Source organism: Hylaeus anthracinus, unplaced genomic scaffold (genome assembly GCF_026225885.1).
Source record: "Hylaeus anthracinus isolate JK02 unplaced genomic scaffold, UHH_iyHylAnth1.0_haploid 12002, whole genome shotgun sequence".
In the NCBI taxonomy this organism is placed as follows: Eukaryota; Metazoa; Arthropoda; class Insecta; order Hymenoptera; family Colletidae; genus Hylaeus; species Hylaeus anthracinus.
Window position 1 is genome coordinate 15212079 of NW_026534349.1, and position 27119 is coordinate 15239197.

General features: G+C 41.9%; 1 protein-coding gene across 5 annotated transcripts; it reads right to left on the bottom strand.

Moving 5' to 3' along the window:
- Positions 1-264: 264 nt before the first annotated feature.
- On the bottom strand, positions 265-26823 carry LOC128891905 (uncharacterized). Of its 5 annotated transcripts, none has more exons than XM_054151848.1 (33): positions 26368-26823; positions 18032-18160; positions 17377-17507; positions 15473-15599; positions 15272-15397; positions 15031-15174; positions 14864-14952; positions 14573-14777; positions 14338-14498; positions 13320-13425; positions 12348-12470; positions 11497-11717; positions 11323-11422; positions 10267-10601; positions 9602-9842; positions 9379-9516; positions 8982-9167; positions 8607-8893; positions 8363-8528; positions 8020-8220; positions 7524-7913; positions 7105-7439; positions 6883-7021; positions 5889-6199; positions 4762-4921; positions 4520-4683; positions 3680-3945; positions 3019-3416; positions 2668-2913; positions 2364-2531; positions 1887-1997; positions 1603-1759; positions 265-1492 (listed from the first exon to the last, which is right to left on the bottom strand). In XM_054151848.1, the coding sequence occupies exons 2-33, from the start codon at positions 18149-18151 to the stop codon at positions 1356-1358; spliced, it is 6189 nt and encodes a 2062-aa protein (XP_054007823.1). In that variant the 5' UTR covers positions 18152-18160; positions 26368-26823; the 3' UTR covers positions 265-1355. The 5 variants fall into 5 exon arrangements, with proteins under 5 accessions (XP_054007823.1, XP_054007824.1, XP_054007826.1 ...); XM_054151849.1 differs by lacking the exon at positions 26368-26823 and adding an exon at positions 22192-22520; XM_054151851.1 differs by lacking the exon at positions 26368-26823 and adding an exon at positions 18236-18334.
- Positions 26824-27119: the final 296 nt, after the last annotated feature.

The window sequence follows — 27119 nt, forward strand, 5'->3', positions numbered from 1 at the left end:
GAGTGATTGGTAAATTCAAACGCTTTCTTCTCCAAATAATTTTCCTCGATTACAGTCGCTGCAACATCGATAATTTCTTCGCGAATAGAACCGATCAGGTGTTCGATGCACTGTTCCCATGCGAATTCGTGCCATTTCGAATCCGGAACGCCGGAGGGTATGCGACGATACAGGGTTAAAAATCGGTCATCCATAGTAGTAATTTTCTTGTTTGTCATTTTATATCTACTTTTGGACAAATTTCATTTGCACGATATTTCAACGTTCAGTATACGGTATTCATTTATTGTCTCAAAGTATTTCTTTTCATTGCGTAGAATTTACAATGATATGCGCAACAAACAGAATAAAACCTCAATTTTTTTTTTACTTTTAAAAATCCTTAGGCTTTTTCTCAGATGAAAATGGGGAACTTCTATCCCTACTCGGATTCTTCGCTCCTACCGAGAATCTTCTGCGGACTTGCAAAATTAAAGAACTGGAACTTCGAGATTACCTTAGTTTCGCAAGTTCGCAAAAGGTTCGAGAAAAAATACGAAAAAATTTGTATACAGTTGAGAAAGATCAGTGTAACGCGCATCATTGCGTATTTGATAAATAAATACACTACGAAAAAATGTTTGAAGTCGTACGTGCGCGCGTACGTAATGTTCGCATTGCGATACATTAACGACGTACTAATACTAAAAAAAGTTACAAAAAAAATCACGAGATTAACACAAGACCGAATGCTAACGCTAGGCAAACGTACGTGCCCCTTCTACAATAGCGTCAACCTTGAAATACCATTTGGAGCATTTGCGATTCACACATTTTCGAGCCATAAAATCTTCCAACGAATGATTCCCCGTGCAATCGCATTGCTCGATGAAAAGGCTGTTATCAATTGCGTAATAATTTCTATTACCTCCAGAAAGAAACGAGGAACGCAAAGGAGGATACGAGGTAGATTCCGCGATACATCTACGAGTATTTCCTCGAGAGCTTACAAAGTTAGTTATCCATGGTTACGCGGCGAACATGAAGTCGAATACCGTCGCCAATTTTTTCAAAATCGAATGAACAACGCAAGAACGATTACATCTCGCACCGAAAATGCTAGTTAATCTCGTGCGCGCTGTAATTATCATCACGGTGACGAACGATACTTTTCTTTTCGATTCGCCTTCGCACATCTGTTAACGTGCGATAATACTGGTTGACTTGTTCCCGCGTGAACCGCTTCTCCCTTGTTCGTTCAACGGTACCCGCCCGCATCGCAATCGCAGGATCATCACTGGAGGGTATAAGGGAATGAAACAGAGGGAAAACGAAAATCGTTTGATCCGTCCTCTTCGTTCTCAACGTTGGTCAATTCAAGCGACGACGGTGGTTATAACACCACCGGATACGGGAAGACCAGTCGTTCCCATTAAAGCCACGTCTATTTCTCTCGCAGCTTGCCTACCCTCCGTGATCGCCCAAACGACTAAAGACTGTCCACGCCGACAATCTGTATGGAATTAAGAATATTGTACCGTTGTTCATTTTTGCAATCATCGTTTACGATCAAAATTGTAGCAATTAAATACTAGAGTAACATAGAACATAGCGAGAGCTTACCACCAGCCGCGTACGTGCCAGACAAACTTGTTTCAAATTTGCCAATTGCTGTTTTGAAGTTACCCCTCTCATCCAGTGCCGTATCTAGTTCTGTCGCTACGTATTTCTCAGGACCCAAGAAGCCCATTGCGAGTAAAACTAAGTCACATTTATACACCTACAAAAAAAAAAGAAGGAAAGGCAATAGAAAAGTGATTCAATTTTAATTATCTCATTTAACAAGAAGACCTTCATCTTCCTTATTTTTGTTGTTAAATCATTTATATTTTCTTTCATTTGTTCACCTTTTCTGATCCAGCAACCTCCTCCATTTTCCAACGACCATTTTCCATTGTCCACGAAACTGTCACCGTCTTAATACCACTCACGTGTCCGTTTCCATCATCGAGGAATTCCTATAAAGAATACGTAAAGTGTAAAGCCGGCGATTGACTTGCAACAAAATGCTGTAATGTAACTGCTCGGCACGAATTTTACGGTTCGGCACCAGCGTTACATTACAGCTGAATTCTCTCTCAATGATTCCTACTCAGTTCAGTGAAAAGTAGACGATCAAAGAGGATCGTCAAAAAAACCGACAGACCAGTGGAGTACGGTCTAGCGCAAGAGCGGCTCGGCTCGTCGCTCGCTAGTCCGTCCAGACTAAGCGAATGCTCGCGTTACATTACAATGTTCTGTTGCAAGTCAGTCGCCGCCTTAAAATGGCGTCCAAAAACCATTTCGAGCAAAGATGTTGTACATACTTGCCGACTCTTACTTACTTTGCTCAACGTACTGAATTGACGCGGATCCCGTCCGAACTTGAGAGAAACTTCTTCGTGACCATAGTCCACCTTGAACACTCGTGGAAATTGAGGCCAGGGATTATCCTTTCCCCTCTTGTTCGGTGGTTCTGGTAAAATTTCGAAAGTTGTGATGGTTTTGGCGCCCTACGAGAGAAAAACAAAAGAGCGAATGAAAGACAGAAATAAAGATCAATCGCAGAAGCTGTATAGAAGCTGTAATAGAAAATACGATGTTCTTCGAGGATCTTTGTAAAACTATCGAGTTACCGGAAAATTATACCTGTCGCAAAGACGTGGCTATGCAGTCGCAACCGGTATCACCGCCGCCTATTATAATGACATCCTTGTCTTTGGCCATCAGTCGCATATCCAGAGGGGTATCGTTTCCCATTTGCTTCTTTTGCCAGTGCTCCAAAAAGCTTACAGCGAAATGAATACCTTCGAGTTGTCGACCTGGTATCGGTAAGTCCCTTGGCCAGGTTGCGCCAGTACAAAGCAACATTGCGTCGTATTGTTCACGTAATTCCTGTGATACGTGGACGAAGATAAATTAATTTGAGGAAAAAAAGAAGAAAGAAAAAACTACCCGTGAAATGCGTGAAATTAAATGATACACGGAGTAATCGTTAACCTTAGCAGATATATCCTTTCCAACGTTAACGCCAGTTTTGAAAGTGATTCCTTCTGCGGCAAGAAGGGAAACTCTTCGCTGTACAACTTGCTTCGACAGCTTCATTGTTGGTATTCCATACTGAAGAAGGCCTCCTATTCGGTCGTTCCTCTCGTAAACAGTCACCAGATGTCCAGCCTTGTTTAGTTGATGGGCAGCCGCCAATCCTGCAGGTCCGGAACCGACGACAGCGACTCGTCGACCGGTTCTCAACGCAGGTGGATGCGGCACTATCCAACCTTGTTCGAAGGCATGATCGATGATCGCGCATTCGATGTTCTTTATGGTAACTGCTGGTTCCGAAATCCCCAAAACGCAAGCGCCTTCGCATGGAGCCGGACAAACTCTCCCTGTGAATTCTAAATGCATTCCGATCGTTAAGTCGAATACTATTTATAAAATATAATCAGATTACGTTTACGATCATTGCGATTAGAACATGATCGCACGATAATTACACGGTATTAAATGACTCGGCGATCTAAGACAATGATTGCGTGGCAATTAAAGAGTAGTTGTCGAGTAATTACTATGTAATTACCTCGTGATTATTTTGTAGTCGTTACGGTGGTAAATATTAGTAAAACCTCATCGTTTAAAAATACAAAATAATAGCGCATACCTGGGAAATTATTGGTTTGTAGCAACTGATTCAGCGCCTCCTTCCAATTCGATTGAAAGACGAGATCGTTCCACTTAGGAATAATGTTTCCTAGCGGGCAGCCATGACTACTCTGACAGAACGGCACTCCGCATTCCATACACCTCGCTGCTTGTACGCGCAGTCCTTTGCGGACTCCTTTAAAATTATATATTTCATCCCAGTCGTTAACACGGTTTTCGGTCGGTCGATAAACACTTGTTTGCCTCTTGTATTTCATAAATCCCCTAAAACAATATTGCGAGAATAGGTGGTTAGATTTTAATTGTCGTCTCGGTGAATCGAACAAGAAATGGTTATGTTGCGGCTAGCGCGCACCGAAAATAACGGTTCACGTGCAAACAGCTAGAATGGTTTACGACAAGCAAACGACGAAGCTATTTTTGAGAAAGCCGTCTTTTTCCGTTATTAACAGATGTTCGTTTCCTCGCGACAATTAGCTACGGCCTCAATAGCATATTACAAATGTCGTAAACCATGGGTCTTCCGAAGGCAAAGTCAAGCAACCCTTGGCGGGCGACGATGCGAGGCCTGAGGCTCGGAGAAAATCCCGCTGCATTGCCAAATTTCCAACGGTGGTACTCCCCCACCTCAGCACACCCCCTTCCCTGGGAGACGCGCTAAGGGCGTAAGGAAGAGGTGGTGGTGTAAGGAAATTCCAAGGACGATTAGTTTTTAACGAGTCGTCCTGTCGATTTGACGAGTGGTCAAGTTCGACCAAGAGAGTCTAATAAATAGGCACCAAATCGAATCCTCGTTTTTCCTTCACCCTCACGTCCTACAGTTACAGTTAAAGAATACCTTATCTTGTCCAATTTCCGTTGTTCCATATCAGCGTCCGCAATAGCATCTTCGATGTCCTTGACTTGATTTGACAACGTCTGGGAGTTTCCGTTTACGACTGGTTGTGCTTGCTTGGCTTCCTCGACTTGTTTCAATGCTCGTTGATATTCGTATGGGAATACCTTGAAGAAAATAAAACGTGAAACAACGATTGCTTCGCCTACTATGTCGGATGAATTACTTTACGGGTTTAGGGATACCTTCACAAATCTCGTCGTTGATTCAGGCCAAAGCGACAGTAGATCCAATGCAATTAGAGAACCAGTCTTCTCGACAAATTCTTCCAACAGACATTTCACGTAAGCTATATCGTCCGGTTTATTTAGAGGAAGCAGTTCTACCATTTCAGGATTGCACTTGCTGCAAACAAACGGTATATTAAGAAGGAATAAAAAATAGGGCCTGCTCGACCTTGTTGATGTTCTTTCTATTAACTTATATTAAATATTACTTATTAAATAAAACAGAATTATTTTTTTATATACTGGAGGCTTCTGAAAGTTAAGTAAGTTAAGTAAGAAAAGCCTTGGTGGTATAGTAAGTGCGTGATACAGATATAGTAGCTCTCGTAAAACCGTCGGAGATTCAAGACAGTTGAGAAAATTCTATTCGGGCTTCAAGACCTTTGTGACCCAGCCACCATCACATGTAAAACTAACAAGGGAACATATTGAAGGAAGAATTTCTTCTTCCGCGCCAAAATGCGGTTTTCATTATCATTTTTTTTATTGAAAAAATTATACAAGATTTTAATTTGAAATTTTACACACGTCTTTAGTAGTATTTTAGTGTGATGTACAAAATTATTTTGGAAAGATTTACCTAAGAATATAAACGTTACAGAACGTTGACCGTGACGCCGCGCCGCGAAACAAAGAGAGAAGACGCTGACGCTAACATACTTATTCGATACAAAATTAATACGTAAGAGGACCTCTGGATATTTCCAGGTAACAGGTAGATAACAGCCGCCTTTTGTAAAAATGCTATTCAACCAAACAAGCGCAAAAAAATGACCGTTTCCCAGAAAAATAGTCTTGAATCCATGCCTACTCAGCCACTCTACTAGGAAATCCCTACAAAAACATATAACGTTTTAAGAATACATTTGCTTTGAAAAACCTGAAAAATTATAATTTCGTGACAAAAAGATTTCAAGTGGACGTGTCCCGAATTTAGTAAAGACGGCCCTGAAGCCAGGAAACCTGCCCATCGTTTGGAACATCCTAATTAGAGTCTCGAAGCAACGATAAGTATCGCTTTCGAGGTTTATCGATATTATTTTACGAGAGTCGCTATATCTGTACCGCGTACTATGGATACGTACCTCTTGAACGACCCGTCATCGTAGACATAAGCTATTCCACCGGACATTCCAGCAGCGAAATTACGACCGGTAAGCCCCAAAATTAGCGCACAGCCGCCCGTCATATATTCGCAACCATGATCTCCTACACCCTCGACCACAAATACCGCTCCACTGTTACGAACACCGCACCTTTCGGCAGCGATTCCTCGGAAGTACGCTTTTCCAGAAGTTGCGCCGTAAAGGCAAGCATTGCCTACGATTACATTCTTTTCGGAATCAAAGGTCGAATCTTTCGGTGGGTATATAACGATTTCTCCACCGCATAATCCCTAAAAAATTGACAACGAATTCATCAAATGCTGTGCCACCCAACTCGTATTAACCCTTTGCATTTGAGGCCTTTTTCTCTGAGGCGAACTAGCAACTCCAAATGATTTCGGCTATATTAGGGAAGCGTTTTACTGTTACTTTATAATGATCTCAAGTTCAAGCAAACGTATATAAATAATAAAATTTATAAAACATACAACATATAAAACAAAATTATAAAACGACATTTTACAAAACAATCCCCGAGATGGATTCTGAGTTTGTTAGGGCATATATCATAATAATATGAGGTTTCTCGCCTGACGCCAGGTTTATTACGGCCATAGCAAACCTTACAGTCCCTCTTTACCCCTTTCAAAACAATATGAAGCTTTTCATTTAGTCGAGACTCATCGCTGTTTGGTCTCGCCGCTTGATCGCGATGCTGGCGATACGGTTCTATAAATTCTTCCACAAGCGTTTCTACATAGATAACCTAAATGGTTTAGTTGTCTTTCCTTTCTTTTCTTTTTTTCTTGCTTAGAAAGGGTGTACAAATTTGTCAAACATCTTATCGCGCATCGAAAACAAACATAACGAGTTAAAGAAGGACTGGGCGCTACGGCTCCCGTAGAGTGGACGCGCAATACTTCCCGGGCGCCGCTCGAGTGCAAAGGGTTAAAGGAGGAAGGAAGATACTTACTTTCCCTACGTAATCGTTGGCATCACCTTCGAGAGTAACGTGCACACCTTTGGTCATGAAAGCACAAAAACTCTGACCCGCTGAACCCTTCATCTTCATATTTATACTACCATCCGGCAGTCCCTCTTCGCCGAACAATCTACGATCGAAACATTAATTCAGAACGCCTGATGTATTCAAGATCAATTAGAGGACATGTAGTAGAATAGAAAAACTGTTTACTTTGAAATATGAAAGCACAAAGTCGATCCCAACGCTCTGTCCTCGTTATTGACATTGAATTCCATCTCGACGCGATCCTGCTTCCTATCGAGCACTGGTTTGGCCTGCTCGATCATGCGATTGTCCAGTCTGTTTTCCAATTGAAAGTCTTGCTTTATCGATCCGCCTTTAATATTGACTCCTGGCCGAAGTTCGAGCGCGCTGCGCAAAATATTATCGAGATTTAGCATTTTAGCTTTTTCGATCGAGATGTCCTTCCGAACTCTCAAGAGATCCGCGCGGCCAATTAGATCTTGAAACTTACGAATACCCAGACTGGCCATGTACGAACGTACCTATTTTGGATAAAGCAATCATTTCGGTATTAAAATTGTCGACGAAAAATTCTTTGTTTTTAATTCTTTCTTTAGTATGTATACCTCTTCTGCTAACGCAAAGAAAAAGTTGATAACGTGTTCCGGCTTCCCTTCGAATTTCTTTCGGAGCGCGGGATCTTGGGTAGCGATACCCACGGGGCAGGTGTTTAAATGACACTTTCTCATCATGGTACAACCCATAGAAATCAATGGCGCTGTACTGAAACCAAATTCATCGGCGCCTAAGAGGGCTGCTACTACGATATCGAATCCCGTGCGCAACTGTCCGTCAGCTTGAACGACTACCCGTGACCGAAGATTATTCAACGTCAAAACTTGATGAGTCTCCGCGATTCCCAGTTCCCAGGGTAAACCCGCGGATTTAATTCCTGTCCAACTACTGGCTCCAGTTCCGCCATCGTGACCGGATATTACGATGTGTTCTGCTTTTCCCTGTTTCATCGTAACGAGAAGAGTTTCAACACTTTCAGAGGTAATAATTCGAATGATGGTAAATAAAAATTAGAGAAGAATCAAGAAAGATATTCCAAGATATTACCTTTGCCACACCTGACGCGACTACGCCTACTCCTACTTCGGATACCAATTTCACAGAAATACGAGCCAAAGGATTAGCGCATTTCAAATCGTAAATCAATTCTGCGAGGTCCTCGATCGAGTAGATGTCGTGATGAGGAGGTGGCGAAATTAGTCCCACGCCAGCTACCGAGCATCTGGTTGCAGCAATTTCAGCTGTGACCTGCGTAAATTATGCAAATTAAACTTATACTTGCTACTCGTTGTAACTTGTTTCTACTAGAGTTGAGTCTGCTCGTTGAATTACTTGTATTCGACTAGTATTCGAATAGTAAAGTAGTTCCAATTCCAGATTCTACTCTTACCTTGTAACCAGGTAACTCGCCACCTTCTCCTGGCTTGGCTCCTTGTGCCATTTTAATTTGAAGGTCGTCAGCGTTTGCTAAGTAACTCGAGGTTACGCCGAAACGACCACTGGCAACTTGCTTAATGGCTGATCGTTTATTAAATTCTGGATCCTGGTCGATGTATCTAAACCAGAGAGAATATTTCGCCATCTTTACTCTGCAGTTTTTCCGAGTTGATGTATACCTATCGGTGTGTACTCACCTGTAAGAATTTTCACCACCTTCGCCGGTGTTCGATTTACCTCCGATACGATTCATCGCGATCGCTAGTGTCGTGTGCGCTTCTATCGAGATACTTCCAAAACTCATGGCTCCAGTTGCGAATCGCTTTACAATCTCAGATGCTGGTTCAACTTCTTCGATGGGTATAGAATTCTCGGTCTTGTCTACGAATTCCAGTTGACCTCGTAACGTGCAAGCCCTTACCATTTCCATCGTTGTTTTTCGGTACTTGTCGTAAGCGCTCATGTTCTTTGAATTGACATAGTCCTACGAGACGAGACTTATTTTTAGATTCTTGCTGTCTATCAACGGAAGAAGGATATCTCTTCGACGAAGATGTGACGCGCTAAATTACCTGCAGATTTGCGATGCTGTCGGGATCGTTTATATGTTTCTCTCCCCCGGAACGCCAGTGATAAGTACCTGGATTGCGAATGACGAGCATATCCATAGGTTTGTTCCAATACGTTATCTGATGCCTTTCGAAAGCTTCTTTAGCCAAAATGTCGAAGGTGACTCCACCTATACGAGACTGAGTACCCTGCGAAATTTAAAAATGGCAAGATTGGCAAGTATCGTTCCGCTGAAGTCGCAACTAAACGCACCCAACTGCGCGACGATGATAGTACATCATAAGAAAATTGTTAATCACGGAACACCTTTCATGAATTGGATCCAGTTTCTAATCACGCGTACTTTCATCGAATTTCATTGAATAACGGTTCTAAAACTAAGTAAAACTATTAATATACCTTGAAACATTTCTCAACGACCTCATCAGACAAACCCACAGCTTCGAATATTTGAGCTCCCTTGTACGATTGCAACGTGGAAATTCCCATTTTTGCCATTACCTTCCCTATACCTCTCTCCATTGCTTCCGCATAATTCTGTAACATTTGCAAAAAGTGTTGGTCAAACCCCGACAGTCGCTCCATTATTCAATGACAACGAATCGCAACATTTCTAACTTACCGCACACAAAGAGTTATCTGTTAAGGAGGAATCTAGCACACCGTCTGCTCGAAGATTTCTTGCCATCTCAAATACCAAATATGGACAAATGGCATCTGCTCCGTAACCGAGCAGCAAACAAATGTGATGTACTTCCCTGGCTTCGGCGGTTTCGACGATAAGACCAACCTTCATACGCTGCCGTTCTTCGATCAGATGGTGATGCACAGCGCCCAACGTTAGCAAACTGCTCACAGGTACTCTAACGAAGAGCGCAAAATAAGAACGATCAGTTGTTGCGCCGCTGTACTATAGATCGTAAAGCCGGCGACTGACTTGCAACAGAACGCTGTAATGTAATTGCTCGGCACGAATTTTACGGTTCAACACCAACGTTACATTACAAGGTCCTTTTTGGAATCACGAATGCTCGCTTCGAACTCTTGGCTGAATTCTCTTTCAATGCTTCCTACTCAATTCAGTGAAAAGTAGACGATCAAAGAGGTTCGTCAAAAAACCGACAGACCAGTGGAGCACGGTCGAGCGCGAACCAAGCGCAAGAGCGGCTCGGTTCGTCGCTCGCTAGTCCATCCAGACATCGAATGCTCGCGTTACATTATATTGTTTTGTTGTAAGTCATTTGCCGGCTTAAGACGTTGTACGTTGCGATACACGCATTCGCTCACCTTTCCGGACCACCCTGTCGATCGGAAAGGATAATGAACTGGTAACCCTCTCTCGCTGCCTTATCCGCCTCGCTGTTAACACGGTCTAACGTACGCAACAATCCAGGTGGTCCTTCTTCCACGGGGTACGTCGTATCGATCGTTTTGGCCTTCCATCCGCGAAATTTCGTTCGACGAATTATCTCCAGGTCTTCCAAGGACAGTATCGGTTGCGGTAAAAATAGTCTATGCACTTGCAAAGCGCTAGGCTCCAAGATGTTACTCTCGGGACCGATCGGGCAAAGCATCGACATTACGATCTTCTCTCTGAACGGATCTATCGGAGGATTCGTAACCTGAAGAATGTTACAGGATGAGAGATCGGGAACACGAGGCACAATTTAAGATCGATTTATACCATCTGCACAGACCCGGAACGTATCCGTTGAGCACTGATCAGAAAAGTATGTAATAATGCAATTTGTATATAGGTGTTTATAAATATCGTATCGTATCAGGACAGACACCCTCCGACATCGGTCCGACCATCCGGGATTCTCGAGAAGAATACTTTATCGGATACGAAACGTGTCTGAACGTATCGGATCGTCAATATATGTTTCGGTTCCATTTAGACTTCAGACACAAAATTGAAACTATATTCCGACATTCTAAAATATTGAAAAAAACTTTTTTTCGTCGTCTGTTAGTTTTTTGTAGAGTGTCCAATATTCTCCTTCAACTTTTCTTCTTCTCAAGCACTTGTGCACACCAAAACGGCGGCATCTCTTTTTTACAACTTCGTTTGCATCTAATAGTATAGCTATTACAGCCAAATCTCGCATACTTAAATGTGAAAACATTTGTCCTGTTTGTGCTATTACGTGCCTTCACGAAACGCTTTCTATTAACTGACTGATCGGTACCACCGATCGACGAACATATAATATAAACACGCGTGTCTGTGTCGGAACGGAGCCGATACGGAACCGTTCCGCGTCTGTGCGGATGGTATAAATCAACCTTTATTATTAGCGATAATTAATACAAAATTTTTCGTTACAGCGGAAGTTTTACCTGGGCAAACAATTGTTTAAAATACTCGTAGATGAGTGGCTGAAACTGAGATAGGCAAGCAAGCGGTGCGTCGTTGCCCATGGAGCCCAGCGCTTCTTTCCTAAATAAAAAAATACGTAAGTTTGTTAACGTGTACCAAACGATAAAGTCGGATAAACAAAATATGGCACGTACTTGGACTGCATCATTGGTAAAAGCAACATATTAATGGTTTCTAGCGTGTATCCATAGAGGGATAGTCTCTTATCGCCTCCCCAAACTCGATTCACAGCAGATATGGGATTCGTGTCGTTTGCTGCGTTTCTTCTGATCGTGTCTTCGTTTATCGTCGAGCCGTTTTCGGATGGCGTCTCTGCGCGACCAGTGTCGGCAGCTCGCAACTCTTCCATCGTGATCTGAGCGGGTGAAAGCAAATTCGAATTAACAAAAGCACGCTTTGCGTATGATTGCGTCCGCTATTCCGAAATCACCGCGCACGGATACGACAGAGTAAGTAAATGATCGCTGTAAAAATTGTTGAAATTGAATGCCGAATAAAAACCATGTACCTATATATGTATCTACTTTCTATTTCTGCGATTATTACTATGCGAACAATCTATACAAACGTATAGCTTGTTCGGTCACGGGTACATCGTTTTTTATTCGAAAAAATTTGACAAGCACGATTAACTTTTCGAAAATAGAATATGTACATGCGATACACATGCACGAACTCTGCGTAGACGGTAAAAGCGGCAAGTGATATGCGACAAGACTCACCATCTGCGCGCGATACAGCACGATGACCGCGCGTAGGTAAGATTGGAAAAGAAAGACAAATCCTTTTTGTATTAAACGTATCGACATGGATGGTGGATTACTTGGATTTTCTACACGATACTAGGGATGGTATGTGTACGATACGAGTAGGCAGGCGGAGTAAATGGCTTGGAGCAAACAAATGTATAAAGCACAATATGATTCTGATAAGTAACGAAGGTATCGTTACGTCGTAATGGCGAATAATGAAACGCGAAGAATACCTGATCTTTCAGCCACTGCGAGTGTGGTCTGCTTCTAGCAATCTCCATCTTCAGTTCAACGTCTTGAATGATCCTCTGTTCGTGAGTATCGACAAGCAGCATTCTTCCTGGTTTCAAACGGCTCTGGAAATAAAACAAAACGCAGATAACAATTGTTGAACAGTATCTAAGACCGTTCAACGTTCACAAGGCGGCTCTGGATGACGATCCTACGACTCTATACAAACCTACTTCCTAAATGACAAATTATACATCACATATGACATGTTCAAAAATAAATAAAATACAATATGATCGTCTATATGCGTAAAAACTAAAGCGAATACGTAGAACGAAAGAGATGAGACAGAATGGGCGACATGGCTGAATTGGACGGTGAATCGGATCGTTCGTTTTTACAGAGAGATACCTCACCTACAACATTAATTCGATAGAAAGGTGTAAACATTTGGTACACGCAACGCTCGTTCGATTCGTAAGCTGTTTCTCGAGTTGATCTCTGGTACCTTCGTGGCGAAACCAGAATTGCGCAATACGAATTCGTCGCGAGCGTTGGGTAATACCGTTAGCGAACAGCACTTTCGTTCGACCCATAGATCCGTTGAAAAGTAAGCGTAAGAAAGACGACGTGAAAAAATGAACGAGGATCGCGAATGAAGTATGGATGGAAGGAATGAAGCGTATGAGAGCACAGGATATAAGAATTATCGAGAGCACCCGGTGTGTTTGATCGCGCGTCCTCGATGGCTCTGTCCGAGTTCAGATCAGCGCTTATCGCTCTCCGGCCGTGTTCGAAAAAAAGGTTTCCTCCATGCGTAGTCTTCCCCCTAGAGCTGAAATTGTCTATGTCGAACACAATACACAGAAGGAGCATCATATAGACGGGGACGATCGCTCGTCAAGAGCTTGTTCGGCTGGGAAACTTATCCAGAGGGTAGGCCAGCCCGGTGATGCGTTTATATCCTCGTTTACCTTCAGGGCTACATTGCTGGGTGGAGTATCATAGACGCCCACTTCGGACGCCATCACCATCATGTTATCCTTAGTGACGTAGAAGCGCGACGGGCGCAGGCCGTTTCTGCCAAACAAAAATTCAAAAAAGTCTTTTGTATTACCACCTCAGTCTCGCACGCTATTATCAACTGTGACTATATTCTTGTTCGTTTTCTCGCATTGCCTTCCTGTTGGCATTCGCTAATATATATATATATATATGTATACATGCTTCTAGGCGTGCATACTTACATACACACATACATTCGCTCTCTTTGTCCGCACTTTGCCCATTTACCTTTCGCACTCGTTAGCCACTCAACCTTGAAAGAAGGATGAGTATCTATGTTTCTGTAAACATCGATTCTGTAGGCACTGGATACGAGTGAGAGTTTCCGCGCGCTCCTCTGCCTACGAGCCTCGGAGGGAAGCGAATTCGCTCTTATAACGACCTTATATCCTCTGGAAACGCTTATCGAATTTTTTCCTACCTTTCGACATTCCACGTTGTAAGCAAATCTTTGACGCTCCTACCTGCTTCCCTCCAAAACCTCGATAATCCATGTTTACCCATTTGTATACGTTCGACTTACTCGAGTCCCGTTACACGTATATAACACAGAGTACACATATAGGCTCGTCGATTCTCTGGTTACACGCGTAGGTACGCAAAGGTTACGCTTCGCGAAAGCGTATATGCATGTACGCGAGTACGGAAGGGCATATACACTCGCACGTAACATTTCTCTAACGTGCAGTCATTGTATTCGATTCGTACACCGTTTTCGTAACAATCTCTTTCGATCAGCACCTCGAAAGTCTAATTTAGATAAAGACTTTGAGTAGCAAATAAAGAATATGCGAGCCGCATTCCAACTTCCATTGCGACTCTTTTTCAAAATGGCTGTGTATGTCTACGAGAGCAGAGATGCACGAAAACGGGTAAAAAGTGAACTCTCGTCTCGAATCGCGCGAGATAAAAAACGTTAGTTTCTACCTGTCGAGAATAGCTCCAACGTAACGTCCATCTGTAAAAGTTAACAATGCAGGGCCATCCCAAGGTTCCATCGCGCAAGCGGCCCAATGATAAAAGTGGCGCTTTTCCGTTGCCATCGTTAAATCGTTTTGCCAAGCTTCCGGTACCATCGTCATCACCGCCTGAATTATTTATAACGGATGCAAGTTTCAAAATTTGAATACACCACTCGGACAATCGACTTTATATAACATACCTCTGGTAAAGATCGTTGTCCCGCCATCACCAAGAATTCCAGGACGCAATCGGCAGCTCCTGAATCCGACAGATTCGGTTCAACTACGGGATAGAGATCTTTTAATTGGTCTCCGAAAATTTTGCAGCTCATCACTCCCTCGCGAGCTTTCATGAAGTTCACGTTTCCTCGTAAAGTGTTGATTTCGCCATTGTGCGCCAACAACCTGCGAAAAACGATTCATCATTCGTCGTGCGATTAATCGATCGTTCGGAGAATAATGTCGATTTGTTTTTCGCTGCAACCGCTTACCGAAGAGGGTGTGCCCTTTCCCAACTTGGAAATGTATTCGTGGAGAATCTTGTATGAACTAACGCCAAGTATGTCTCGAATTTTGGTGACTGCAACGAAAACAAACGCGTTGGTAACAGACAAATGTACCAATAAACTATTATACTATTTCAACAGATTTTAGTCACCTTTAAATCTAAAAAATAAAGCCACAGCTGGTCTGCCGTTAATTGGCCTTTGTAAACGATCGTCCGTACGGAGAGCGAGCATATGTAGTATCTGAATCCTGGTCGTGGTATACAATGGGACGATCGTTTCCTCAAGACGAAAACCTGCAATTAAAAATAATAGGTGTTGGCTTGGAGAGCATTTTAACTTCGTAGACCTTCGTTTCAAAAGGGTCTTCCTATTTATAATAATAATGTTTACCTGCCGTTCGAGACTGACGTCATCCTGATCACCTGTTACAAAGACTTGACGCATGTAAGGTTCGCATTTTCTCGCCACTTGGCCAATCCGTGAGTTGTCGGTGGGAACATCCCGCCAACAAATTACCTGCGGAACAAAATATCTATTTAAAAGGATGAAACGCGGACGCGCGCGAGTGCAAAAACGTGGACGACGTCTTACCTTCAAGTTGCATTCCTCGGCTAATCTTTCAAACGCAGCCTCAGCTTCTTCGTGGGTATTTTTATCGAGAAACAGAATACCGGTAGCGTAACGGCCAAATTTCGGCAATTCGATATTTTTTCCCTCGCTGAAAAATAAATTCAGAATGGTTTGTAATCTGCGTTAATAATAGGATGACGAATAAATGAAATCTATGTATAAACATTTCTTTGTTTGGATAGATCCATCGTGAAATGTATCACCTATAATTCGAATTCTAGATTTTATTTAATGCGTAACGAATAAATAGTTGGTTATCTTGTTATTCGGATACAAATTTTGCCTATCTCTCTGACGTACTATTTGGTCGAATCGCGTACAATTGCACGCGCGATTACTCAAACGTTGATAAGTGTCGAAAGGGGGGGAGGGGAGGGGGGGAGGGGCGGTTAATTAGACTTCGGACTGCCTGAACTTGACATTTCTTTTTTCTTTCTTCTAGAAACATAGAATGATAAACGGAGACAGCTGCAACTTGTGTGATTTTCAGCAACGATTATCAATGCACAGATGTTTTCTCGATGAACGTAATCGATGGTGTTGGTTCTCCTTATCAGTAGAATTAATATCCGGTACTATACACATGGTACATATCCATTTAGTGACGTCTTCCGTATACCCCGCTTTATCTCCCTTTACGTTCGCCAACGCATTTAAGCTCGGCATTCCCAATTAATCGATCAAAGCTAATTTTTTTTAGGAAATTAAATTACAACTTTTTCAACATACGTATACTTAAAAACTGGTTAATTACAGAATTAACACTGACGCAATTACGCAATTTCAGCTATTTCAAATATTCAATTTAAATAATAAGTACTCGTCTTATGATCGCAAGAAATTGGAGGCAATTACTTTCAACGTCGGTTGTATAGACCAATTAGCGATTAATGTTATCGCCAACCGTTACGGAAGATTAACAATTAACGCAGTCGTACGTTGTCATGCGTTTAATTAACATTTTGCTTGACGCTGCTTAAACTATTATTAGCAACACGCTGCGAATGCATGAATACGAGGAACGAGAACAAGAACGTGATACAGCGAAAAACAAGAAATAGGATGAGACGAAGGGTAAACACGTAATACTGATTGTGCAGTGATAGATTGTTCGCTAATGATAATGGTGATAAGAGGGTAAACACGCAATATTTCTGTACGTTAAGTGACGTTCGCGCGTAACACGATAGCCTACAAGCAACGCAGTCAACCCACAAGGATTATGAAATCGGATGCGCTGATACCAGCAATACGTTGAATCAGTATTTCTCGCATCAGTCAGACTAATGTCCGTAGTACTTAATCTTTATAGGAAACACTCGGTGACAATCGCTCAGTCGTAAACGCGAAACACATTAACGAAATCTCGATAGGTTTAGCGTTAAAAAAGAAATTGGAAATTATTAAGATTATAAATTTAGAACGGCTGAAACTTGTATACTTTCACCAGCATTGTTTCACCCGAAGGGAAATGTAACGAGGATTTTTTAATAATATCATACAGTCCAAAGAATACGAAACTGGAAGTATTCAGCGTTAGCTTTATTTAGTTTTTTTTTTTTTTAGATAAAAAACTTTATTTAGTTAGCGTATTTAGCGTTAAAAAAGAAATTGGAAATTATTAAGATTATAAATTTAGAACGGCTGAAACTTATATACTTTCACCAGCATTGTTTCACCCGAAGGGAAATGTAACGAGGATTTTTTAATAATACCATACAGTCCAAAGAATACGAAACTGGAAGTATCTGACAATGGTTTAAAACGTAAATTATGATAAATTAATTCGATTCGATGAGGCTTGGTAAACCCATTTTGTAAATGATTACGATAGGGAAATCTTCGCTACTTCGACCGCATCTTACCGAATTTCTTCGGCGTAATACTCGTGCGGAATAGCGCAAAGTACACCGGCGCCGTCACCGGTGTCGTTGTCACAGGCACAAGCACCGCGATGGTTCATGCGTGCCGATAGATTCTCCGCATCGCGAACAATCTGCAAAACAGAACACGCAAAAGGCATTCATATAATCATAATTGATTCAGTGGTATGTTATAGATAAAACAAACATCGCGTTTAGTTTCAATCGGGACTCTAGAACGATCTGAAAAAGGGTGCCTAATTATTTTTTTGGGGGTCAAACAGAAATTTTATTATTTTATTCACGAGCATGAACCTTGTTTGTCCTAGGTAGACCTTCCTGCTAAATCGATGAGCAGAGATGGGCAAAACCTTAGGCTTCGAATAGATCTGAAGTTTGCCGATATGTTTGTCTCGTTTCCTCTTTTGAACATTTTACAAAGAAGGAAACGAGACAAACATATCGGCAAACTTCAGATTTATTCGAAACCTAGGGTTTTGCCCGTCACTGCCGATGAGAAGCTCAGGATAAAGTCGACAACCGAAGTCGTGATAATTTTTCGTTATACAACGGGGTTTGAAAGATACTCCTACCTACATTATAGGCTTCAGTTGTCGAACTTGACGGAGGAAAAAAAGCATCGGTGTCAACGACTCACCTTGTGCGATTTCTTTCCATCTATGGAGACGATAAATCCAACGCCGCAAGCATCCTTCTCGAGAATTGGGTCGTAAAGAGCCTGTTTCGGTGGTAAAGACCAAGGCTCGGCTACGTTCATATTTTCAATCTGAAACAGGTTACGATGTAGGAGGGTTCTTTTTATCAAACGGAATTCGATATCCTTTTTTGCAAGGGAACCAACGATAAAGGAAGCACGGATAAGCGAACGCTAGGCGATCCTGTGTTTTACACCCTGACGTCCTGTTCGCACCAGTTTGCACTGAACTAAACGAACCTGCATGGATGCACTATGCATCGTTGAAAATCGAATCGAATCCGTGCAGGTGCGCAGGCGCGCGCCGAATCAACACAGGGTCGGCTCAAGGGGGGTGGTGGTTGACGTCGAATGGCACCCCTTTCCCCCTCCCCTAAATGCTATGATTTGTATTTCTTTAAAAGTACAATCGGATTTGTTCGAGTACTCTTAAGCACGCCTAAATACTCTGCTGTGTTTACTTATTCAGCTTGTGGCTTTTTGTTACATGTTCTCTTGTATATCGTACGGGATAAAACGAACAAAAATTGATCGATTTCAATTGGTGCTTCGAAAATGAATACAATCGGCGCCAAGCTCCCAAAGCTTGACATCTATACATACAAGGTGTTCCAAAAATGTTGTACCACCTTAAAATGGATGGTTCGGAAGGTGATTTGAAACAACTTTTTCCTTAGCGAAAATGTTGTCCGAGGCTTCGTTGTGGAGATATTAACGGAAAACACTGACCAATCAGAGTGCGAGTATGCCGATGGAGCACTCGCGGTAGCGTATGAGCGCAACCATCTAGCGCGTAGCCTACGCTCAACCGCCATACTCGTGCTTTGATTGGTCGGGGTTTTCGTTTAATATCTCCTTAACAAACCCTCGAACAACATTTTCACTAAGGAAAAAGTTGTTTCAAATCACCTCCTGAACCACCCCTTTCAAGGTGTTACAACATTTTTGGGATACCCTGTATATGTATACTTGGCCTATCGCTAGAGGCGGCACTAGACCGTGGCCGTTTATTACGTAAAGTCGTGCGCGTACTTAATCACCTAATGCAATAGATAAACCGTATCCAGCAAGACAGACTGTGAACAACTAAAAGAGGGGAGTCACGGCGGTAACGACGACACAAGTGTTACGTTCCGCATGTATCGGTTATACGCAAATTTAATTGTTTCAAGACGCGAGAGAAACACTTCGAATGGTCGATCGCGTCTTTATATACAAACAGGGCCGACGATACGGCTCTTAACGCCTTGACGCAAATTTCAATTTAATCGTCGTGTTTAAACTTGCAAATTTGAAAGCTCATTAGGAGTATTACAATTATCTACTTTATTAGTTGGCGTAGGAAACTACGCTTCGATATAATAATTACATTTCCCGTATCGGTTTAAATAATTTTCCTTTTTTTTTTCGAGAAGCTTAATGCTTTGTATCGTTTGCATGTACGTAAAGTAAGGTACGCAACGAGCTACACAGAGGATAACGATCATGTCAGGACCGTCTTGACAGCATTCTGGGCCTTCGGACGAATCACACCGCTGGGCCCCTTATTACATTTAAATACTGCCGAATAAAAAAAAAAGAAATGAGAGCCCACCGTTTTCACGAGTATATGTATTTGCGCCACAGATGTGTTCAACACGGATTAGCATGGGGCTCATTAGGCCGATCCCACACGGACGCAACTGATCAGTTTTTTCAAACCACTCTGAAACTAGTTGCATGCGACCGTGGATCTAGGTAAAATAAAGGTAGTGGAGTAAGTAAAACAAAGAGCGCTAACGGATTGCAACACTAATTTCAAATCGGTTGCGCCCGTGTACGTTCGGCCTTAGTCTGAACTTCAGACTCTGAAGGGCCCAAGCGTACCCATGAGTTAGACGGCACTGGATCGTATAGGAAACGGTAGCCGAGATGAATAGCGGGGGGCAAAAGGGATTACGTGAACATTTCCATCTGGTTTCTTGTATCTATAGCCGGTGTAGCCTTTATTGCTCTCAGAAAATGCGCACGGTGAAATACGATGTGTCGCGAACTCGATCCGGAAAACAATCGATATCGTTAACGACGGGGGTCACCTCTGCGGTCGAGTTCGAGCAGGCGAGAAACTAGACCCAGTTATTGCGCGTTTCGTATCGCATAGAATCGGTAGTATAGTAAATATATCGAGGAAGAGACCGGGTGGGCCTCGTGCACCCCTCGAAGATAGCGTCACCTATGCAGCAGAGTCGAGTACGTCACTGGCAAGGGCGGGGGGATTTACAATTTTAGCTTCGGGCCTCCCCGTAGAAGAGACTCTCAACTCTCAAGGCTCGTTATTAATGGATAGTTCAATCTAACTATTACTCGAATGAATAGGAGAAACTTTTTGTCCTTGAGACCTGGCGCAATTCGTATTCGTGTAGATAATATTTTAATTATCGTGAACTTATTGTTAACGATAAGGATGTACAAGATTTGTATCTACAAGATTTAGCGAATAAATATAATTTTTTACCAAACATGGTTTCATATTCTCAAACATTCCGTTGGAAAGTTTTCCCCTCGAGGCAACTACCTTCAGATTAGTCTAAATTTACCACTGTTCTTTGGATCGTTACTTTTGTGAAAAATAAGACGTTCGCCACCGTCTTGGCGTATTTCACCTACCCCATCGCTATCGATTATATTAACGATGCTTTTACGCTTGTAGATGCGTTAAATATGTCTAACGAAATCCTTATGCATTTCGTTAATGTTGCAAACGTAATTACGCAGCATAATCCGTTTTCATAGTACCGATATTAAAAGTCATGACATTTATTACCGTGAAAACTGTAAATGCTGCGTTAACATTCAAACCTTCTTTGATGTAAAAAAAAAAAAAAACTGTTTACGTTTTTCTTGGTCAAAGTTGTATTACAATTTTTCAGCATTCGATCCCCCTCTCCTCTTATCTCGTATCCCCTGGCCTCTGAACTCGAGGACTGAAACCTTGTCATTGCAATGACTACTCGTAGATTAGATGCAACATCTATTAAACAACGTAAAAGTAAAACGCAAAAGAACATTACGATAAGACTGTAAAATACATTAATGAGCACTTGACAACTATCATATTGCGTGGTGGTTACGTCAGACTTGGATCACCAGCAAATCGTTCGTCGTTTATTCCAATGTATGTATGTAGAACAGAAACTGCCAACCGAAAATTGTTATTATAAAAATACAAGAGTAGAGCACGGTGGCCACCTTCATTTTTACCACTCTGAAGAAATTCTCGGAAGTTTACAAATAATGATTACAACGCCATCTGCCGCGAAATATTCCAAGTAACGTATACGTGAATGAACAAAACAGATTGAAAAAAGTGGTAATATAAACATTGGTCGGTATGCTAATCGTTTCATATCCGTTACTAGATATATCGACACTTTTATTTTAATAAAAAGATTTTCTTTGTAGAAGTTTGATCTACCGTCTAACTCCTATTTCTGTTGGCTGTCTTCTGTTATAACTAGACTGCAGAGATGGGCAAAAGCCTAGGTTTTGAATAAATTTGAAGTTTGCCGATCTGTTTGTCTTGTTTCCTTCTTTGTAAAATGTTCAAAAGAGGAAACGAGACATATCGGCAAACTTCAGATTTATTCAAAGCTTAGGGTTTTGCCCATCTCTGCTAGACTGCGGATTTTATGCATGTATGATGTAAACTAACATAATAAACACATGTTAAGCATAACCAAAAGTTATATCCACTTAGAAGAAATGAAATAATATTATTATAATAATTGTGGAATATATTCAACGTACATTATGTGTATATTTTATGAATGTCTTCTATGTTATTGTATATTGTGAATACATAAAATCCGCAGTCTAGTTACAAAAAAATGACCAAAAATTACTAGGACGAGGTGGCAACCCTTCAAAGGAAATAATTGTTATCCGAAAAATTGGTTGCGTACACAACAACACGGAGAGTACAGAAATTTGGAGATGGGACATGTGGTTTCTCGGAAGATGGCTGCCAGCCAGCTCTTCTTAGAGAGACGTTTTTACGGTACAGCGCGTCGCGTGGCTCGCAAATTATGACTACCGCGTTACGGTAATTAATCGTACATGCTTACCCCCGATACACAGACGTCGACACACAGTTTGTTTTCGTTCGACTCGCGTTACTTCGATCGCCAGGTAATTCAAAGAAACACCGACCTCTCGAAATCTCGAGCATCAACTGATTTCCTGACCCTTTGACTGTTGCTAAAAAGCTTCCGGCCTACTACCGTTCTTCTTTCTCGCTCGTGTTTCATCTTCCCTTCCCTTCTGCCATTTACCCTCTCTATGGTCTCCCGTTCAATTTTTTCGCGACTCGCGTCGTATTTTATCCCCACCGATAACTCGGATCTACATGACGGTTCCACGTTTCCCTCTAGTCTCGTTCTGTCGTGTTCTATATTGTCCCGTCACGTCCCGTCGCGAGTCTTTGGTTATTTTACTTGATTTACTACGTATCAACGCTGGATTTCGACTCGTCTCGACCAGACTCCCCTTCGATACTCGTTTCTCGTTCCGTCTCGCTTCGTATCACGGTATCCCGATCGATCCATCGAGCTTTCCTTAGCTTCGCTCCACCTTCCCCCTCCTGCTCGCCGCCACTGTCCCCGCCGCGTTTCCACCGATTGCATTCGTTCTGTAACCAATGCTTCGCCTAATCTAACTCTGTTTATCGCTCTAACGAACGTTCGCGGAACCTTTTACGAATTCCATTACCAAAACAACACCGAGTGCCTACCGCGTAATAAAAATTTCATTAAGATACCTATTTTATTGTCTTTACGGAAATGTCGTTGCCAAGGGCCAGTGGCGGCCCTACGAGGCGAAACAGGCGGCGCCTCAAGGGCCTCGCACAACTATACCGTAACTTTTTTTGTTTGTTTAAATAAATTTACACTAACATTATCCTACTTATTTTTGTTAGCGTATAATATCGATGAGAATATCCGATATTAGTATAGATGGATATATTAACGCTATAAAAACAGGTGACTAGTTTAATACCCAATAATCGTCTCATTAGCTATCATTAATTTATCAATTGTGATTGACGTCGCGAATCTGTGCGATGAATCATTCGGAGGAAAGAGTTAATATGAGATTAGTAGGAAATCGATATACAGGGTGTCCCAAAGATGTTGTAACACCCTGAAAGGGGTGGTTCAGGAAGTGATTTGAAACAACTTTTTCCCTAACGAAAATGTTGTCCGAGGTTTCGTTAAGGAGATATTAAGCGAAAACCCCGACCAATCAGAGCGCGAGTATGCCGGTTGAGCGTAGGCTACGCGCTAGGCGGCCGCGTTCATACGCTACCGCGGCCGCTTCAACGGTATACGCGCGCTCTGATTGGTCCGGGTGTTTTTTGTTAATATCTGCTAAACGAAGTCTCGGACAACATTTTCGCTAAGGAAAAAGTTATTTCAAATCACCTCCCGAACAGAGATGGGTAAAAGGCCCATCCCTAGGTTTCGAATAAATTTGAAGTTTGCGGATGTGTTTGTCTCGTTTCCTTCTTTGTAAAATGTTTAAAAGAGGAAACGAGACAAACATATCGGCAATCTTCAGATTTATTCAAAGTCTAGAATTTTGCCCATCTCTGCTCCCGAATCACCCCATTCAAGGTGTTACAACATTTTTGGGACACCCTGTACTTTGATGCCGTCAGTTTCCTTTCGTAAACCGTTTCATTAAAATGAAAGTAGCCCCCGAGGTGATTAACTCGAAGCCCTGATAAGCTTAAATGCGCCGCTGATCGTTACCCAAGATACGCTGTCGTGGAAGACTTGGACTATCGCCTGTGCAAGTTTCGATTCACGGACCCACGCAGACTGAGAATGAACGAACTGATAATGTATCGAAACCCGTCGACCGTATCATTCAAAACGCCAGCTTTTTCCGCTTAGAAGATTAAGCCGTTACGTATTATCTACGGTGTAATTTATGTACGGGGAAATAATTGTGTAGATTAAGCTGAAGAAATAATTGTACAGATAATTTAGCCAAATGTGTTTAAATGTAAGGGGCAACTTAATTAAAAATATCGCTAATTTACTTGTAATGGTTAAAGAAATTATTTACTTAAAAATGTAAATTAGATTTCCAATGGGAAAGAGCTTTTACGTTATGAAGAGATCGCTAACACTCGTTGTTTTAGTATACAGGGTGTCCCAAAAATGTTGTAATACCTTGAAATGGATGGTTCGGAAGGTGATTTGAAACAAGTTTTTCCTTAGTGAAAATGTTGTCCGAGGCTTCGTTGAGGAGATATTAACGAAAAACACTGATCAATCAGAACGCGAGTATGCCGGTTGAGCATAGGCTACGCGATAGACGGCCGCGCTCATACCGCGAGCGCTCCATCGGCATACTCGCGCTCTGATTGGTCAGTGTTTTCCGTTAATATCTCCTTAACGAAGCCTCGGACAACATTTTCGCTAAGGAAAAAGTTGTTTGAAATCACCTCCTGAACCACCCCTTCCAAGGTGTTACAATATTTTTGGGACACCCTGTATAACGAGTAGCGGCCAAAAGAATGTATGATAAGACGGTGAATTTTGGGCGAAATAAGTTTCTATAAAACACACTTTTCGAGGTCATGTATCGAAGCTTTGTTACGTATTTTGTCTACGTATAGCATAAATGCTTATAGTGGGGTCACCATTCGAGAGATTCCTAAGTACAAATGTCAGGAAGCCGCGAAGCGAAGTAAAGGAACCACTCCTTTGCTGATCGACATCGTCTATTTCCTTCCTTTTCAATTTTCCTAGTCGTTTGAAAAGGAAAAAAAAACTGGTCTGCTCGAGTTTGCAGATTTCGACGACCAATCGATACATCGTTCATGTGTTCCACTTACTCGGCAACTCGGTAGATTGGCCTGGCGGCAATATTTGGCCCGATGCCATAAAGTCGACAGGACCTGGAAAACTCTAGGTTTCCCTTAAAATACATTTCTATTTTGGTAACGCGAAGCTCATTGATAACAACTTTGGGCTATTATCGCTGTACAAATTCTGCGCTACTGCCTGTTCGGTAGCGCGTAGTTTTCCTTCGATGGTATCGAACTGTAAAGCGAAGTTCTCGCAATCAAGAATTCTTGCCGCGTATGCAAGCCGTCGAAAATACCAATGACTTTGAAATTTTCTACGTCAACGAAAATTACATAGAACATTTATTTTTTTAACCGTGGTTATTCTACAGGGTGTCCCAAAAATGTTGTAACACCTTGAAAGAGGTGGTTCGGGAGGTGATTTGAAACAACTTTTTCCTTGGCGTAAATGTTGTCCGAGGTTTCGTTAAGGAGATATTAACGGAGAGCACTGACCAATCAAAGCGCGAGTGTGCCGGTTGAACGTAGGCTACGGCTACGCGACAGACGGCAGCGCTCATACGTTATCGCGAGCGCTCCATCGGCATACTCGCAATCTGATTGGTCAGTGTTTTCCTTTAATATCTCCTTAACGAAGCCTCAGACAACATTTTCGCTAAAGAAAAAAATTGTTTCAAATCACCTTCCGAACCATTCATTTCAAGGTGTTACAACATTTTTGGAACACCTTGTATATGTATAGCGTTCAGGTTTCTCCGAATAATCAGTTAAGATTGTTTCCTTATCCGTACAATGTTAAATTTCACTCGATCGATTCGTGAAATGCTTATCGTATGTCATCGTTTACTCAACAATCCCTCGAATTTCCCAAGTATGATACGCCGAATTTTTATCGCAAAAATCTGATAATACTACGCGGAAACTCCCATTGAGTGCAAGAGTGGATATGTTTACATAGCATGCGATTTAATTAAGATAATGCATTGACTTTTGATCCTAACACCGACAACGTTCGTCACAAGGATTAAAAATAAACGCAGTCTGTGCTTTTAATCCACATTTTTGTTAATTCCAAGGAAAATGAATCTGTGAAAGGAATAGCATGGTAACGAAACCTTGAAATTTGCAAATTAAATGTATAACGACTGCACACAACTACAGATTCCTCGTCGATGTTAAGGTGTTAAACAAAATTGTTCACGCGTAAAAATTAACGATGCTCGACCGGTGTTTGTATGCATGCTACGTAAACAGGACCTACACATTCCAAGAATTACACGGTCTCGTCGAATTTCTTTGAAAGTAAATTTATCAGACTAACGTAGACAGTTTTAGAGAAATACTTGTGGAAATATCAACGATAAACTGCGTTAAACTATGTTTCCATAGATGAAACATGGAAAATAATAAAAAGAACATTTACCTTTAGAGTTGTGTCGGTGATAATAGCACGCGAGCGTGCACGCTGGTTCTACAGTTTGATTATTTTTACAAAATTATCAATTATTTCGGTTTATTTATCGATGTTTCCACTTTTTACGTTTCCGTCCTAGTAGACCTTCCTTTACCTTTCTAACCGGTGCTCAACTCCGACACACACGACTCGAGATATTTTTTAATAGAAGGTATCTGTGGCGAAAGAACGTTTCCTAGTTTTGTTTTCATAAATTAACCCGTAAACGTATCGATGAGAAAACGTGTAGAAGGTGCCTTGGCTTACGAAGTTATTTCGTACAATTCACTGTTGCAAATATTACGAACTCGGATAAATCGCGCAGTCTCTCTCGATGCATTCGGATCAATTGCCACGGTTTGACTAAATTTGGATCAAGACGCCCCACCGTACTTCGCGAATCGAACGCCGAGGAATTTCTTCGTTCCGACCGACGCGACACGAGACGACAATGCCGCCTCCCTCGGCAAATTTCCAGTCAATGTCAACTAAACACGACTATACCGTTACCACGCATCTGCGCTCTCTATCTCGTACTTCCAGATAACGAAAGGCAAAAGACGTCGGTAAGTCGAACGCTGCTCAATTGACTGACTGCACGACCGTTGAGCGTGATATCAAATCAACGATGGCCACTGAACTGTGTCCAAAATTGCTTGCTCTCCAGTGAACTCGAGTCTAAAGGAAACATTGCAAACTTTTAGTACATTTATCATCAATGT